At 43.5% G+C, this 18,553-nt stretch overlaps 2 protein-coding genes across 2 annotated transcripts in view; both read right to left on the bottom strand.

The window, feature by feature from the left end:
• Positions 1-18,553, bottom strand: part of LOC134395616 (zinc finger protein 197-like) — a 148,595-nt gene that overhangs the window by 51,537 nt on the left and 78,505 nt on the right. The window contains 1 exon segment of the mRNA XM_063121774.1: positions 6,180-6,434. Coding sequence (XP_062977844.1) covers positions 6,180-6,434 — 255 coding nt within the window.
• Positions 10,788-16,935, bottom strand: LOC134396186 (zinc finger protein 883-like). Its single transcript, XM_063122591.1, has 4 exons — positions 16,661-16,935; positions 16,185-16,249; positions 14,968-15,094; positions 10,788-13,826 (listed from the first exon to the last, which is right to left on the bottom strand). Exons 2-4 carry the CDS (start codon positions 16,239-16,241, stop codon positions 12,121-12,123), a joined length of 1,890 nt encoding a protein of 629 aa, XP_062978661.1. The 5' UTR covers positions 16,242-16,249; positions 16,661-16,935; the 3' UTR covers positions 10,788-12,120.

Raw genomic sequence — 18,553 nt, 5'->3', positions numbered from 1 at the left:
GTGTGTTCTTTTTGAAAAAAGTTTTTTTATATGCAAATATGAAAACTTAAATATTAACATAACACAGAAACTATACATGCAAGGAATAAGAGATTACATATGCTTTCTGTAAACACACAGTACAAATTATTTAACATTAATTGGTTGGCTAGGTCCCCAATCACGACTATTTATTTTTATTGTTATTTTTTCCAGAGAGGCTATTGTAACCATAAACTATTAAAGGCAGTTTATACCTGTGCTGATGCTGGTGTTTTGTTTATGTGTGTAATAAAACACGACCATTCTGTAGCAAAACTGTCTTTTTTCTTTTGTCCTCTTAATACCCTTGTGAAAGTTTCTCTGGGAGCGCTATTTCCCACACTATTACTGTACCACCTCCTTCTATTTCATCCTTTTGCCTCCTTCCAGCATTTAGCTATCAGCATATGTGCTGCTATTAATAGATACTCAATTTGCTTTTTGTGTAACACAGTTTGTTTTGGCTGTCAAGCTTATTAAGTAATGCAAATGCCGGTATTTTTATAACTCTCGTTTCCATTACGATGGATATCTCTTCAAAAATCCCCATGCAAAATCTTAGCATACATTCACAGTCTCACCGGACCCAACATCCTCTCCAGCACAATGGTGAGTAGGACTTGTCTATTTTTGCTATTCTAGATGGCATGAAGTATCATTTTGGTAATATTTTAAGCAATATTTCTGTACATTTAGCTGATGTGGCTTTAAAAGAATTTCCCCCCATATTTTTGTGAAGTATTCTTAATCTATTCTAATAGCCCAGTCAGATTCCCAGCGAGTTCGTAGTACTTCCTGTGATCCTAAATCCAGTTTAAGTAGTAATCTATATAGTGATTTGCCCTTTATCTTTTTCTGCTGAGTTAACGGTTATTCCTTCAAAATCTGTCAGGTTTCTGGTGCCTTGCTGCATGATGTACCGCTTTCTAAGACATGTGGATAGTTGATACCACGCTAACCATGTAATGTTGTTATTCCTCAATGATGTCCTCCAGGCAGTCAGAGATATGGGTATTAATAAATTTTTATAATAATGTATTAATCTATCAAGTTGATTGTCTTTTAAAACCTTTTAGGTGAAAATCGAGGGTCCACAAATAGGTATCAGTGGAGATTTCCTTAGTATCAAGGATTCCTTTCTGTAATTCTAGACTTTTAATATAGAAATAATACTTGTGTGTTGTTGTATGCCCTTTTTAATTGCTTTTTTTAATGAAAGGTGGTGATTTAAGACCTGTACCTAGAAATAAAGCATTTTCTATACAAACCCTGTATGAGTTGTTTGATGAGAAGTGAAGGTCCCCTTATGATTGGAGCTCTTTCCACACTCCAAGCAATGATATGGATTCTCACCTGTGTGAGTTCTTTGATGAGAAGTAAGAGAAGTAAGAGTTCTCTTCTTACTGTACCGCTTTCCACACACCAAACAATTGTATGATTTCTCCCTTTGTATGTGTCCTTTGATGCTGAGTGAGATAATTCTTCTGACTGAAGCTCTTTCCACACTCCAAACAATGATACGGTTTCTCGTCTGTGTGAGTCCTTTGATGCCAAGTGAGATATTTCTTCTGACTGAAGCTCTTTCCACACTCCAAACAATGATAGGGTTTCTCCACTGTGTGAGTCCTTTGATGCTGAGTGAGATATTTCTTCTGAATGAAGCTCTTTCCACACTCCAAACAATGATAGGGTTTCTCCCCTGTGTGAATTCTTTGATGACAATTGAAATGTGATTTCTGACTGAAGCTCTTTCCACACTCCAAACATTGATAGGGTTTCTCCCCTGTGTGAGTGATTTGATGAGAATTGAGAAGTGCCTTCTGACTAAAGCTCTTTTGGCACTCCAGACATTTATATGGTTTCTCCCCTGTGTGAATTCTTTGATGACAATTGAAATTTGATTTCTTACTGAAGCTCTTTCCACATTCCAAACATGTATATGGTTTCTCACCTGTGTGAGTGATTTGATGAGAATCGAGATGTGCCTTCTGACTGAAGCTCTTTTCACACTTCAAACATTTATATGGTTTCTCCCCTGTATGAGTTCTTTGATGAGAAGTAAGTGTTATTTTCGCACTGAAACTCTTTCCACACTCAAAACAATGGTATGGTTTCTCCCCTGTGTGAGTGATTTGATGAGAATCTAGATGCGCCTTCTGACTGAAGCTCTTTTCACACTCCAAACAATTGTATGGTTTCTCCCCTGTGTGAGTTCTTTGATGAGAAGTAAGATTACTCTTCGCACTGAAGCTCTTTCCACACGCCAAACAATGGTATGGTTTCCCCCTTGTGTGTGTCATTTGATGAGATTTGAGATGGGCCTTCCAACTGAACCTCTTTCCACATTCCAAACACTTATATGGTTTCTCCCCTGTGTGAATTCTTTGATGAGAAAGAAGTGTTTTCTTCTCACTGAACCTCTTTCCACACTCCAAGCAATGGTATGGCTTCTCCCCTGTGTGAGTTCTTTGATGAGAATTGAGATGTGCCTTCTGACTGAAGCTGTTTTTACACTCCAAACATTTAAATGGTTTCTCTCCTGTGTGAATCCTTTGATGAGAAGTAAGATATGTCTGATAAATAAACCTCTTTCCACACTCCAAACATTGATATGGTTTCTCGCCTGTGTGAGTCCTTTGATGCTGAGTGAGATATTTGTTCTGACTGAACCTCTTTCCACACTCCAAACATTGATATAGTTTCTCTCCTGTGTGAGTCCTTTGATGTTGAGTGAGATATTTCTTCTGACTGAAGCTCTTTCTGCATTCCAAACAATGATATGGTTTCTCCCCTGTGTGAATTCTTTGATGAGAAATAAGTATTTTCTTCTCACTGAACCTCTTTCCACACTCCAAACAATGGTATGGCTTCTCCCCTGTGTGAGTTCTTTGATGAGAATTGAGATGTGCCTTCTGACTGAAGCTGTTTTCGCACTCCAAACATTGATATGGTTTCTCTCCTGTGTGAATTCTTTGATGCTGAGTGAGATATTTCTTCTGACTGAAGCTCTTTCTACATTCCAAACAATGATATGGTTTCTCCGCTGTGTGAGTTCTTTGATGAGAAATCAGAGTCCCCTTCTCACTGAGGCTCTTTCTACACACCAAACATGGACACGGTTTCTTCAAGGTGTGAATTTCACAATGAACTTTAAAGTTTGATTCAGACTTGAAAGTTTTCCTCTGCACATGGAAACTTTTCATTCCCTGTCTTTGATGTATTTCTTCCTGGATTGTGCTATCATGGTAACCATCACCCTGAGAAGCAAAGGAATTGTTCCTTCCATTGCTATTTAACTTTGTTTTACTTCTCTGATGTTTGCTGTTGTTATGTTTGTCTCTTTTCGGTGACATCCCACATGGTTCCCTCTTATTCTTCCTTTCCTGCCAGTCATTTTCTGGAATAAAGAGAAGAAATTGTTAAAAATCTGGGATAGCAATAGAACTTAAAATAATGGAGCACCTTCAATCAATGACTTTGATTAAAAGAAGAACTAATAAGAGACATTTATTTATTAATTCTTTTATTTAATTGGGGCATTTAGATACCACTGAATCTAACAAAATCTCAATATTAAAAGACAGTATTAAAGAAAACAATGCTAAAACAACTACAGTAAAAGCAATTAAAGGAGCAGCAAAATGAGAGGCATGATTAATTTACTCCATGCCCAGGGAAAGCCAGGGTGAAAGGGTGTGTTTTTAGGACGCGTTTAAAGGATGTCACCTTTTCTGCCTCGCAAACTCTGCGAGGGAGGGTTTCCCACGGGGTGGGTCCTGCTACAGCAAAGGCCTGCCATCTGGGTACGTCACGGTGACATTGTGGTATGTTTGAAGCTGCTCTCTTAAAGTAGCATTAAATCATTCCACAATTTAATATAATTGAATGTATTTCTTTTCTCTTTGAACGCTGCTTTCTGAGGGCTGTGTCCTAAAAGGCGGCCTCAAAACTCTCCTAGAGGGCAGGTGCCCAAAATGGTAATATTGTCATCATGATTGCATTTGGAATCCCATGATATCATTTAGCAGGCAAACAGGGAGCCTTACCGAGAGAGGCCACGATCCCCCAGTTCTCCTCCATGACCTGCCTGTGCAGGGCTCTCTGGACTGGATCCAGCAGTGCCCACTCCTCCTCCGAGAACTGCACAGCAACCTCCTCGAAAGTCACCAGACCCTGGAGGGAAAGACAAAACGTTTCCTTCTCAAGGATGACATGAAGTGAGCTGGCTGGGCATTGAAGTGCAAGAATGAAACTTGCTTGCTGTGAAAACCAGTTCTGGGGGTATCAACAGCCAGAGAAATAGCTCTGGCCCTCCGTCCTGCTTGTGGGCTTTACAAACAGGCAACTATTGGGCCACTGCGAGAAACAGGATGTCGGACTAGATGGGCCTTCTGTCCCATGCAGCCGGGCTCCCTGTCGGCTCCTAGTTTTGCCAGAGAAAAACCAGTGGGAAAGAGGCGTATTCAGGCCCTGGGAGGTGAGCAGGGGATGGAGGCACACGGGCTGCTCCCTGCCTTCTCCGCAGTGATCCTTCCTCCTTCCTGCTCCATCCTCCTTGAACAAGTGTGTCTGTGACTCACTTCACCAAGAGAGAAAACTGCGACTGTATGGGCAGACCCCACTTCGCAACGGACGTATGAATCCCAGATGAGTGTTCTGGACTTCAAGGATTAATGGATAAGGGTTGGGGTCCCTGAAACACCTTTCAGGCTAAATAACAAAGCGGTACCGCAAAATATACATGTATTCCTTAAATAGAGAATAACAAAACTTTGAAACGATAAAACAAGCAAAACACATTACTCAGCACAACAGAAACCATGGCTAGCACATCCCTTAGCAAAATTAAAGTTCTGTTCGTCTCAACCAACAGAGCAGTCAGCATGAAGATCTCGTAGTAACTTCTCTGGCAAGCATGGTTTGCAGAGTTTGGGTAACCGAGATTGCTTCTCATTCTCCCAGGACCCCTTTCAGCAATCGGATCGAACCTTCGCCTTTTATAAGTCCCACGTGGATGACCTCATCCAAAGTTTTAGAGATGGTCATACCGCGATTCCTATTTCTCTCAATGGAGCCAGATTTGACACTGACACCAAGAACACTGAGATGAAGGTATCCCTGCTAAGCTAAGCAGCTTTCTGCTTCCAGTCAATAACCAACTCATTTGTGGCAGCCTTCTTTCCATGGATGCATTCCATTCCTCACAGTTATCTCACCACACACATACAACTAATTTCATCTTTACTAATCACTTACAATCAGCATACAAAGATCATTAGGAATAGCCCTTCTAGGAAATGCAATGAGTGCTTCTCCCCAGTGCACGTGACATTGCTACGCCTACCTGGTCCGGTTCCATTCCTTCAGGAAGAGACGGCTGTGTACTCATTGCCAACATCATTCCACGCCCTGCAAGAGACAAAGAGGATGGGGAGGCAGAAGGAGGCGCTGCTCTCAGAGGCGGAGGCTGCCATCCTAAACGCCTGGGAAGGAAGCCCCTTGCAACCCAACAGGACTGAACCTACAGGCAAATGCCTAGAATTGCCCTGGCTGTGCAGGAAGTCTAAGTACACCTGAGATCGTTGCAAGATGTCTCATCCTTCATTTGGATTTTAATACTTCAGTTGGAGGGAAACGTGTATTTCCCCACTTGGGCTCTAAGCCACAAATCAAACTGTTTGGTTTTCATCTATAAAGCCTCCAAGTGTTGAAAATTTGAATTGTGGAAAAGGTTGGAGTCAAGCACCTCCCCGTAGTACTATCTAAGGGGAACAGAAAAGGACTCCAAGGACTCTCTGACATTCCCCAGAGAGCGAGACAAAGTTGAAATACAGCCAAGCCCCAGACTGTTCCTTACCCTGCAAGGAGGCACGTCCATTGCCCTCCGGCCGGAATCCCCTTTGTGGGGGGCTCTGCCAGGTGTCTGACGATGGAGCCGCCTCTGCTGCAGGGAAATCAGGTCCCACTTCTGGAAACTGGGCCTTTACCTGAAATAGCAGTGATGGTCCAACACACGGAATGAGGAGAAGGGTTAGAAAAAAGTGGGAGAGTGCAAAATATTGGAGGCGAGGAATGGGACACCTCTCCTGGGGCAATGAGTAGAGTGTTTCCAGACCTCCTCCCTCCCATTCCTGTCATCCTGGATGAAATGCTCTTACCGGCTGCTGCTGCTCTTGCTGCCTCTGGTCCTCTGCCTGGCTCAGGAGGAAGCCTTCTGCCAGGGCCACCGCCTGGCAACTGGTCTCCGCTCCGCATTCCCTCACCCAGCTCGCCATCTCCGCTGGCAGGATGGTCAGGAACTGCTCCAGGATCACCAGGTCCAGGATTTGGTTTTTCGTGTGTCGCTCTGGCTTCAGCCACCGATGGGAAAGAGAGTGGAGCTGGTTGCAAACTTCTGCAAATTGTGCCTTTACCTGAAATAGCAGTGATGGTCCAAGACATGGAATGAGGAGAAGGGTTAGAAAAAGGATGAGAGAGGAAAGAGGTTGGGAGTGAGGCAAGTTTCTGAGGCAATTTACAGAATGGGTTGATTTCAAGTAACCCTCCCTCCCGTTCCTGCCCCCCTGGATGCAATGTTCTCACCTGATGCTCCTCTTGCAAGTAGAGAGTTTCCAGAAATCCTCCCTCCCATTCCTGAACCCTGGGATGCAATGCTCTCACCTGCTGCTGCTCTTGCTGCTTCTGGTCCTCAGCCTGGCTCAGGAGGAAGCCTTCTGCCAGGGCCACCGCCTGGGAACTGGTCTCCGCTCCGCATTCCCTCACCCAGTTCGCCATCTCCGCTGGCAGGATGGTCAGGAACTGTTCCAGGATCACCAGGTCCACGATTTGGTTTTTCGTGTGTCGCTCTGGCTTGAGCCATTGATGGGAAAGAGAGTGGAGTTGGTTGCAAACCTCTCGGGGTCCATCAGCCTCCTGGTAGCGGAACTGCCTGAAACGCTGGAGCTGCACATTTGAGCTGGCCATGTCCTCACCCAGGTCCTTCTGCTCCGTTCTTTCCCAGAATTCCTCACTGCTCTCGGTCTTAACAGCATCAGGGTTACTTCCTGCTTCAGGGTTTGGCTCAACCATCATTGATCTGTATTTCCAAAAACCTTCAATGGGGCCAAAGAAAGTTTTCTCTCTTCTGTATCTTGGCCAAAATTGGCTTACGAGATGGTGCTACAAAGTCAAGACATGGTTCCATTAAAGGAAATTTATACTTTCTCCTTAAAGACCCCCTTTTCATTAACCTATCTTAAAATTTGTTGCAATTGAGGCTGTCCTTTAAAGTAATCTCTGTTGATTATTTTACAAAGTCAACGGATGAAACATCTGGATTTAGATATGCATAGAAACATTCTGATTCATAGGGAGGTTTCTTCCTTCTACACAGAGTTTGTTTTACTTTATCTAGTTAAAAAGGCCAAAAGCATTTCTCCCAGGTTTCTAGAAGTCCAAGGAAGCAAGAAATTTTGTGCCACACAGAAACTGGAATTCACCAGTTGTGCTCTGCTGGTTTTGTTTTTAGTTTTTTATATACTGGGTTTTATAACACCCCTTTTTCATCCTCTTCGCCATTTCTTTATCATCAGCCTTCTCCTCCTTCTCAAAGGGATTCCTCTCCAGCTGCTTCACAGGGTTTGGCCAAGATCTTTTGCTGCCTTTAGCCTCTCACCTCCGCCACCCTCACCCCCCACAGTAGTAAAAGGTCAGGAGTCACCAATTAAAGAACTAACTATCCTTTCTTGGCTATCACAGCTAGGAGTTGCCTCGCTGGAGCACAGGACAGGTTCTCACAGGGCACCATTCTCTACCCGAGGAGATCACAAGATTTATGCCCCCACAGAAACCCTGGGTTGCTTGGTTATGGGTTGTTCTTTTCTTGCTCAGAATGTGTAACCCTTCTTTTTCGTTCTCTTTTACTTTTCCATTTATTGATTAAGTTATTATCAGCCTTCTCCTCCTCTCCTCTATCTGCAGGCCTGCCTCTCAGGGGTGTCCCAAGATCTCTGGCTGCCCTTGGAAAAACTGTCACAACCTCCCCCCCCCCCCAAGTAAAATATCAGTAAGTTATTTAAATGACTACAAAACTTGCTGCCCTTTCAGGGGTCTCCAAATCACTTGCCTTTTGGGGGAGGGGTCTTGGGGGGGCACCTGGTCTCCCTCCACCCGCCTTTGCTGACTGCTGTCAGTCCGGCCGGTCCAGCAGAGAACGAGGGCAGCGTCTCAGCCCCAGGCAGGATTGCACCCGGGGACCCCCATGGGCCAAAGGGGAGGGTGTGTGGGTGGGGGGGAAACAGGGGCCCGATGAACGGGGGAAGAAGGACCGTCGTCCCTGCAGAGCGGCCTGATCGAGGAAGCAGTTCTGATCCATGGACCCAGCAGCGGCGGAGGGAGGAGGGGGCGGAGACTGCGGGGGCTCCCGAGAGGCTCAGCCTGGCTGGTCTCCTCCCTATGGGGTGGGATGGGGGGAGCGTCCAGCCCCCTTCCTATTGCGAACTCGGATCCTCCTCTGACCCTTTTGGGGCTGAATTCGGGCATCTCCCCCCTTCCCAGGCCTCCCTCTCCTCCTGCTCCTCCCTTGCAACCCAGGGACCCGCCTTCAGCCCAAGGCCAGGAGGGCTCTCACCTCATACCGCCCAGGAGGCCCCGATGCAGCGCCCGGAGGAAGCTCCAAGGCCTTTTCCCTCCGGAGGAAGAAGGAGGCGGCACGAAGGAGCGCAGCTCCAAGACACCGGCCCCTCCTCCCCTGCCCCAAATCCCCTTCCTCTCTAGGAATCGAGCTCGTTTCTTTAACCCTCAGGAGACCAGCAAAAGGCAGCTAATGAGACAGGGGATCCGTCTTAAATGTTACTTTGCTGACGCCTCTCCAGGGTCCCCCCACATCTCTCCCTGTGACGCCTCTCGGGAAACCCGGCTAGCGAGAGATGCTCTCCTGTATTGAGGCATCATGAACCAGCGCAAATCCCATCCGTGCAGAAAGGGGCTGGCAAACCTACAGGCCGAGGGGAGCCTGGGCCACAGGGAGGGCTTGTGAATCCATATCCAACAGATTCCCCAATAAATGAGTTCAAACAGTGGGGCATTCTTGCCGTCAAGATGTTTAAATCCCGGTTAGGGAACGGAATTGGGGGAGATGGTCCCACCTGCTGTGGATTCTGCCCTTCCTTATATGAAATAGTACCACCCTGGCTTTCCTCCGTCTGGCGACTCCTAAAATATCATTTAGGAGGTGTTTAAAATGGGGCCAAATTATCTAAAAATTCCACAGACAATATAATTATTTCTCATCTTCTGATCATTTTTCACTACCATATCGCAGAAAATGTTTATATAGCTTTCTTTGTTGTCATAGCATTCCTTTATATACTACATCACCTAATTCAGTAGTCTAATTTGAAATAGGGCTGGATTGTAAATTAATCTCATTCTGTAGCCCCAAGTACTTCTATGGTTTCTCCCACATGTGAGGTATGAGAGGAGAAGATCAGATTAATTTCCCCCCACATTCCTAGCAGTTTTACACTTTCTCTCCTGTGTGGACTCCTTGATGAGAAGTAAGAATTGCCTTCTCATTGAAGTTCTTTCCAAATTCCAAGCATTTATATGTTTTCTCACATATGTGATATTTTTGATAAGAAATTGTTTGTTTGCTTTTATTATGGTCATAGACCAGTCAATCAGTACAAAAGCAGTATAGTAACTCAATAAAATATAGAATACATAAAAACACAATAAAGGCAATAAATAGAATACTTAAAATACATAAAATTTGCGACTCATTCAGGAGCCTAGAACTAAAATTAAGTGATTACTGTAATACCAAGTAGTCTCAATTTTGTTAATTGCAAATACACAAAAACTCATCACTTTTGTCGTGACCTTGGAGTAATTATCTGAAAGTCGATGTGCTAGATGTTGTTCCTCCATTCCCCACAAGAACTGTTGTAAAATATGAGTTATAACTATGTGGCGCAAGTCCGGATAGAAAGTAGAATAAAGCAAAATGTGCTGTTTTTGCTCTGACCAACCTATTCTGGATATGGTTTCCTTCTAAACCTTCCTTCCAATAAGACATTGTATTTTGCCAGGTTAAAAGCTTCCCTGAATTTTGGGATGTGCAACCAAGACACTGTGCAGGGAAAAAAGGCCCTCCATTGTCTCCATAATCAGAATGGTTAGAGGCACTACTTAAATGAATTTGGCGCTCCACATCGCAGAACTAGCAGTTTGGCTTTTGTGTAGCCCACAATTTGTTAATATCGTTTTCCAGTTTTGACCAGATCTCCATTACCAAATGTTTATGTCTTTGTGAAGGGATGTAAAATGCTCCTGCTATAAAAAGATCGATTGTATCTTGGCCATCGACCTCAATACACAAATTGAAAGGATGATGACACCCCCACGCTCACTTCCATGAACAGCCACTGGCACCGGAGGTATCCCATCCTCTACTTGACAGGCAATTGAAGGATAAGGATTGCAATTTTGCAGGGTTATCCCTGATGACAATGATGAACAGAATGGCTCTTGCATTATTGAACGGGGGCAGAGAGGGGTAGAGGATGACTGGGCAGGAGAATATACTTTTACGTCTAGAGCTGGGGCATGAACAATTTATTATGTTATTATTGTTTCTTGTCTAATTTAGCCTGATGCACACAACTCTTTCTACACTCCAAACAAAGATAGCGTTTCTCTCGTGGGCGTTCTTTTTTAAAAAAGTTTATTTGCAAATATAAAAACTTCAATATTAACATAATACAGAAACCATACATGCAAGGAATAATAGATAGAATATGCTTTCTATAAACACACAGTACAAATTATTTAAAATGGTTATCAGGCAGTTTTAAAGGATAATTAATTAATTAATTGGTTGGCTAGGTCCCCAATCACGGCTATTTATTTTAATTGTTATTTTTTCCAGAGAGGCTATTGTAACCATAAGCTGTTAAAGGCAGTTTGTACCTGTGCTGATGCTGTTGTTTTGTTTGTGTGTGTAATAAAACACGACCATTCTGTCGCAAAATTGTCTTTTTTCTTTTGTCCTCTTGTGGAAGTTTCTCTGAGAGCGCTATTTCCCACACTATTACCGTACCACCTCCTTCTATTTCATCCTTTTGCCTCCTTCCAGCATTTAGCTATAAGCATACGTGCTGCTATGAAGATACTCAATTTGCTTTTTGTGTAATATAGTCTGGTTTTGGTTGTCAAGTTTATTAAACAATGCAAATTCTGGTGTATTTATTACTGTCGTTTCCATTACGATGGATATTTCTTCAAAAATCCCCGTGCAAAATCTTTGCATATGTTCACAACCCCACCACATGTGAACATAGGATTCCCGGACCTCACACCCTCTCCAACACAATGGTGAGGACTTGTCTATTTTTGCTATTCTGGATGGCGTAAAGTACCGTTTTTGTAATATTTTAAGCAATATTTCTGTACATTTAGCTGATGTGGCTTTAAAAGAATTCCCCCCCAAATTTTTATCTCATTTTCTTGATCTATTCTAATAGCCCAGTCAGATACCCAGCGAGTTCATAGTACTTGCTGTGATTCTAAATCCAGTTTAAGTAGTAATTTTATTATCTATATATCCCTCCCTTTTTCACTATGCTAGGCCCCAATAACCCAATTCTGTTCCCTTTTCAGAAACCAACAAATAACAATCTAGTATCTTTAGTGGTTTTGTAACACTCCCTCTTTTTTATCCCTACTTTGTACTGTTTTATATAATGGTGTATCTTCTTGTTTTATATTGATCTGTTGACTGTAAATAAAGAAATACAATATAGTCATTTGCCCTTTAACTTTTTCCTCAATGATGTCGTCGAGGCAATCTTAGATATGGGTAAATAGTCTTTATAATAATGCATTAATCTCTCCAGCTGATTGTCTTTTAAAGCCTTTTGGTTTATCAATCTCCCATTTAGGTGAAAATCCGGGAGACCACAAATAGGTATCAGTGGAGATATCCCAGACATCAATGATTCCTTTCTGAATTGCTACACTTTTAATATAGAAATAATACTTGTGTGTTGTTGTTGTATGCCCTTTTTAATTCCTGTTTTTAATGAAAGGTAGTGATGTAAGCTAGAAATAAAGCCTTTTCTATAGAAACCCTGTGTGAGTTCTTTGATGAGAAGTAAAGGCTCCCTTATGACTGAAGCTCTTTCCACACTCCAAGCAATGATATGGATTTTCACCTGTGTGAGTTCTTTCATGAGAAGTAAGAGTTCTCTTCTCACTGTACCTCTTTCCACATGCCAAACAATCGTATGATTTTTCCCTTGTGTGAATTGTTTGATGCTGAGTGAGAGTTCTTCTATGACTGAAGTTCTTTCCACACTCCAAGCACTGATATGGTTTCTCGTCTGTGTGAGTCCTTTGATGCTGAGTGAGATATTTCTTCTGACCGAAGCTATTTCCACACTCCAGACATTTATATGGTTTCTTCCCTGTGTGAATTCTTTGATGAGAAGTAAGATTATTCTTCGCACTGAAGCTCTTTCCACACTCCAAACAATGGTATGGTTTCTCCCCTGTGTGAGTTCTTTGATGAGAATTAAGTTGGGCCTTCTGACTGAAGCTCTTTTCACACTCCAGACATTTATATGGTTTCTCCCCTGTGTGAATTCTTTGATGACAAGTAAAATGTGATTTCTGACTGAAGCTCTTTCCACACTCCAAACATTGATATGGTTTCTCCCCTGTGTGAGTGATTTGATGAGAACTGAGATGTGCCTTCTGACTGAAGCTCTTTTCACACTCCAAACATTTATATGGTTTCTCTCCTGTATGAGTTCTTTGATGGCAAGTAAGAGTTATCTTCACACTGAAGCTCTTTCCACACTCCAAACAATGGTATGGTTTCTCCCCTGTGTGAATTCTTTGATGAGAAATAAGATGGTTCTTCTGACTGAACCTCTTTTCACATTCCAAACAATGGAATGGTTTCTCCCCTGTGTGAGTTCTTTGATGAGAAGTAAGTTGGGCCTTCCAACTGAACCTCTTTCCACATTCCAAACAATGGTATGGTTTCTCCACTGTGTGAGTGCTTTGATGAGAAGTAAGTTGGGCCTTCCAACTGAACCTCTTTCCACATTCCAAACAATTGTATGGTTTCTCCCCTGTGTGAGTGCTTTGATGAGAATTGAGATATGTCTTATGATTGAAGCTCTTTTCGCACTCCCAACATTTATATGGTTTCTCTCCTGTATGAGTTCTTTGATGAGAAATAAGATTTCTCTTCTCAATGAACCTCTTTCCACACTCCAAACAATGGTATGGTTTCTCTCCTGTGTGTGTCATTTGATGAGAATTGAGATGGGCCTTCCGACTGAACCTCTTTCCACATTCCAAACATTTATATGGTTTCTCCCCAGTGTGAGTTCTTTGATGAGAAATAAGTGTTTTCTTCCAACTGAACCTCTTTCTACACTCAAAGCATTGATATGGTTTCTCCGCTGTGTGAGTTCTTTGTTGAAAAGTCAGAGTCCCCTTCTCACTGAAGCTCTTTCCAAACACCAAGCATGGATATGGTTTCTTCCAGGTGTGAATTTCACAATGAACTTTGAAGTTTGATTTGGAATTGAAAATTTTCCTCTGCATATGGGAACTTTTCACTTCCTGTCTTTCATGTATTTCTTCCTGGATTGTGCTATCATGGTAGCCATCACCCTGAGAAGCAAAGGAATTGTTCCTTCCACTGCTATTTAACTTTGTTTTACTTTTCTGTTTGCTGTTGTTATGTTTGTCTCTTTTTGGTGACATCCCACATGGTTCCCTCTTATTCTTCCTTTCCCACCAGTAATTTTCTGGAATAAAGAGAAGAAATTGTTAAAAGTCTGAGTTAGCAATAGAGAACTTAAAATAATGGAGCACCTTCAATCAATTAATTTGATTAAAAGAAGAACTAATAAGACACATTTATTAATTCTTTTATTTAATTGGGGCATTTAGATACCACTGAATCTAATAAAATCTCAATATTAAAAGACAATATTAAAGAAGACAATGCTAAAACAACTACAGTAAAAGCAATTAAAGGAGCAGCAAAATGAGAGGCATGATTAATTTACTCCATGCCCAGGGAAAGCCAGGGTGAAAGGGTGTGTTTTTAGGACACGTTTAAAGGATGTCACCTTTTCTGCCTCACAAACTCTGCGAGGGAGGGTTTCCCACGGGATGGGTCCTGCTACTGCAAAGGCCTGCCATCTGGGTACGTCACGGTGACATTGTGTTCATTTTGGAATGACCAGCAAGGCCTCCTCTGCTGATCCTTAAAGGTCACCTGAGTATGTATCAGGGAAGGCAGTCTGCTAGGTAGTGTGTTTATGGCTTTATATGACGATACCTTAATGCTGAACGTGGTTCAGTAGCTAAGAAGCAGCCAGTGCAGTTCTTTTAACACAGGTGTTACGCCTTGTGCTCTGCCTGGGAAACAAGCTTTTTCTGGGCTGCCTTTTATTAATTAGGGTTTTGTTCTTGTTGGTTTTTGGGACTCTGAGCTGTTTTAATGACCCTGTTCAGATGACACGCTAAGCCATGGTTGTTAAGCATTTTGAGCTAAACATTAGAGCTTAGTGTGTCATGTGAACCATTCCTAACCATGGTGGCTACATAACCATGGTTTAAACACACTCACTAACCATTTACTGCAAAAGAGTTAGCGGCCTAACCATGGCTTAGCATGTTGTCTGAACAGACCCAATGAGTCTTGTGAAAATGTTTGTGGTATGTTTGAAGCTGCTCTCTTAAAGTCGCATTAAATAATTCCACAATTTATTATAACTGAATGTATTTCTTTTCTCTTTGAACGCTGTCTTCTGAGGGCTGGGTCCTAAAAGGCGGCCTCAAAAGCCTGCTAGACGGCATGTGCACCAAATGGTAAAGTTGTCATCATGAATGCATTTGGAATCCCTTAATATCATTAAGCAGGCAAACAGGGAGCCTTACCAAGAGAGGCCACGATCCCCTGGTTCTCCTCCATGACCTGCCTGTGCAGGGCTCTCTGGTCAGGATCCAGCAATGCCCACTCCTCCTTTGTGAACCGCACAGCAACCTCCTCAAAAGTCAACAGACCCTGGATGGAAAGAGGAAACGTTTCCTTCTCAAGGATAACATGAAGTGAGCTGGGCATTAGAGTGCAGTTCTATGGGGATCAACAGCCGGAAAAATGTCTCTGGCCCTCCGTCCTGCTTGTGGGCTTTCCAAAGAGGCAACTGTTGGGCCACAGCGAGAAACAGGATGTCAGACTAGATGGGCCTTCTGTCCCATGCAGCCGGGCTCCCTGTCGGCTCCTAGTTTTGCCAGAGACAACCAGTGGGAAAGAGGCGTATTCAGGCCCTGGGAGGTGAGCAGGGGTTGGAGGCACCCAGGCTGCTCCCTGCCTTTCTCACCAGCGATCCTTACTCCTTTCTGCTCCGTCCGACTCACTTGTTTTTCATCCTTGAACAAGTGTGTCTGTGACTCACTTCACCAAGAGAGAAAATGGTGGCTGTATGGGCAGATCCCATTTCGCAATGGATGTATGAATCCCAGCTGAGTGTTCTGGGCTTCAAGGATTAATGGATAAGGGTTGGGGTCCCTGAAAAAACTTTCATGCTAAATAACAAAGTGGTACCCCAAAATATACATTTATTGCTCAAATAGAGAATAACAAAACTTTGAAATGATAAAACAAGCAAAACACATTACTCAGCATAATGCAACAAGGATGAATAGCAGCAAAATAGAAATCATAGCTAGCACATCCCTTAGCATCCTGTTCCTCTCAACCAACACAGCATTCAGCATGCAGATCTTGTACTTAGTTCTCTGGCAAGCATGGTTTGCAGAACTTAGGTAACCGAGAATGCTTCTCATTCTCCCAGGACTCCTCTCGGCAATTTGAAAAAACCTTTACCTTTTATAAGTCCCACGTGGATGACCTCATCCAAAGTTTTAAAGATGGTCATACCACAATTCCTATTTCTCTCAACGGGGCCAGATTTGCCACTGACACCAAGAACACCAAAAATGAAGGTATCCCTGCTAAGCTAAGCAGCATTCTGCTTCCAGTCCATCATCAATCACTTATGGTCAGCATACAGAGATCATTGGGAATGGGAATAGCCCTCCTAGGTAATGCAATGACCGCTCATCCCCAGTGCACGTGACATTGCTACGCCTACCTGGTCCAGTTCCATTCCTTCAGGAAGAGACGGCTGTGTACTCATTGCCAACGTCATTCCACGCCCTGCAAGAGACAAAGAGGATGGGGAGGCAGAAGGAGGCGCTGTTCTCAGGGGCGGAGGCTGCCATCCTAAACGCCTGGGAAGGAAGCCCCTTGCAACCCAATAGGACTGAACTTACAGGCCAGTGCCTAGAATTGCAGCAAGTCTAAGTACAGCTGAGGTTGTTGCAAGATGTCTTATCTTTCATTTGGATTTTAATAGTTCAGTTGGAGGGAAATGTGTATTTCCCACTTGGACTCTAAGCCACAAATCAAACTGTTTGCTTATCAGCTATAAAGTCTCCTGGTGTTGAAAATTTGAATTGTACAAAAAAGTTGGAGAACAATCTAAGGGGAACAGAAAAGGACTCTGACATTCCCCAGAGTGCGAGACCAAGTTGAAATACAGCCACCACCACCCCAATTGTTCCTTACCCTGCAAGGAGGCACGTCCGTCGCCCTCCGGCCTGATCCCCCTTTGTGGGGGGCTCTGCCAGGTGCCTGACGATGGAGCCGCCTCTGCTGCAGGGAAATCAGGTCCCACTTCTGCAAATTGGGCCTTTACATGAAACAGCAGTGATGGTCCAAGACACGGAAAGAGGAGAAGGGTTAGAAAAAGAATGAGAGTGCAAAATATTGGAAGATATGGGACACCTCTCCTGGGGCAATGAGTAGAGAGTTTTCAGACCTCCTCCCTCCCATTCTTCCCACCCTTGGATGAAACGCTCTCACCTGCTGCTGCTGCTCTTTCAGCTTCTGGTCCTCTGCCTGGCTCAGGAGGAAGCCTTCTGCCAGGGCCACCGCCTGGGAACTGGTCTCCGCTCCACATTCCCTCACCCAGCTCGCCATCTCCGCTGGCAGGATGGTCAGGAACTGCTCCAGGATCACCAGGTCCACGATTTGGTTTTTCGTGTGTTGCTCTGGCTTGAGCCATTGATGGGAAAGAGAGTGGAGCTGGTTGCAAACCTCTCGGGGTCCCTCAGCCTCCTGGTAGCGGAACTGCCTGAAACGCTGGAGCTGCATGTCAGAGCTCGCCATGTCCTCACCCAGGTCCTTCTGCTCTGTTCTTTCCCAGAATTCCCCACTGCTCTTGGTCTTAACAGCATCAGGATTACTTCCTGCTTTAGGGTTTGGCTCAACCATCATTGATCCTTATTTCCAAAAACCTCCAAAGGGGCAAAAGAAAGTTTTCCCTCTTCTGTATCTTGGCAAAAATTGGCTTACGAGATGGTGCTACAAAGTCAAGACATGGTTCTGTTAAAGGAGTTTTATAGTTTCTCTTTAAAAATCCTTTTTCATTAACCTATCTTAAAAGTTGTTGAAGTTGAGGCTGTCTGTCCTTTAAAGGAATCTCTGTTGATTAATCAACTGATTTTACAAGGTCAATAGATGAAACATCAGAGCCTGCTTCAGTTGGAACCCCACCCCTCTAGGGCTAACATCTTCACCTTGTGGGGAAGAAGGAGCTGTTGGTTTGCTCCTCCATTGGGAGATGAGAGGACGGAGCAGGGCCTTCCAACCAGCCTAAACAGGCTCCTTAATTTCTTTTTTATTTTCTCCTTCTTCCCTCCCCATCCACTTTTCCTTGTGTGTCATGTCTTTTTTTAGAATGTAAGCCTGAGGGTAGGGACTGTCTTCTTTATTGATACATTGTAAGCCACGCCGAGAGCAATTTGGGTGAGGTGCGGGATAAAAATACTCTAAATAAATAAATAAAATAATTAAATAAACATCTGGATTTAGATATGCATAGAAACAAGACATTCTGATTCATACAGACGTTTCTTCCTTCTACACAGACTTTGTTTTACTTTATCTAGTTAAAAGGACCAAAAACATTTCTCCCTGGTTTCCAGAGGTCCAAGGAAGCAAGAAATTTTGTGCCTCACAGAAACTGGGATTCACCAGTTGTGCTCTGTTGAGTTTTGTTTTTAGTTATTTCTATACAGGATTTTTAAACACCTCTTTTTCATCCTCTTTGCCATTTCTTTATCATCATCCTTCTCAAACGGATTCCTCTCTAGCTGCTTCACAGGGTTCGTCCAAGATCTTTTGCTGCCTTTAGCCTCTCACCTCCAACACACTCACCCCCCCACCAAGGTCAGGAGTCACCAATTAAAGAACTATCCTTTCCTTCCTATCATAGCTAGGAGTTGCCCCGCTGGAGCACAGGACAGGTTCTCACAAGGCACTGTCCTCCAGCTGAGATCACAAGGTTTCTGCCCCCACAGGAACCCTGGGTCAATGTTCGGTTGAGGTTTGCCTTTTCCCTGTTCAGAATGTGTAACTCTTCTTTTTCGTTCTCTTTTATTTCCCCATTTATTGATT

This window comes from Elgaria multicarinata, chromosome 3 (genome assembly GCF_023053635.1).
Source record: "Elgaria multicarinata webbii isolate HBS135686 ecotype San Diego chromosome 3, rElgMul1.1.pri, whole genome shotgun sequence".
NCBI classification, from domain to species: domain Eukaryota; kingdom Metazoa; phylum Chordata; class Lepidosauria; order Squamata; family Anguidae; genus Elgaria; species Elgaria multicarinata.
Note: the sequence above shows the minus strand (reverse complement) of the source record. Positions and strands in the feature narration are given on the sequence as shown.

What these genes read in the sequence shown, in the direction of transcription:
- LOC134396186 (XM_063122591.1), bottom strand. Translation starts at nt 16,241, where the DNA reads ATGACGTTGGCAATGAGTACACAGCCGTCTCTTCCTGAAGGAATGGAA. An exon ending in AAGGAATGGAACTGGACCAG is followed by an intron (nt 15,095 to 16,184) that starts GTAGGCGTAGCA and finishes CTTTCCATCCAG; the next exon opens with GGTCTGTTGACTTTTGAGGA. An exon ending in GGGGATCGTGGCCTCTCTTG is followed by an intron (nt 13,827 to 14,967) that starts GTAAGGCTCCCT and finishes TCTTTATTCCAG; the next exon opens with AAAATTACTGGTGGGAAAGG.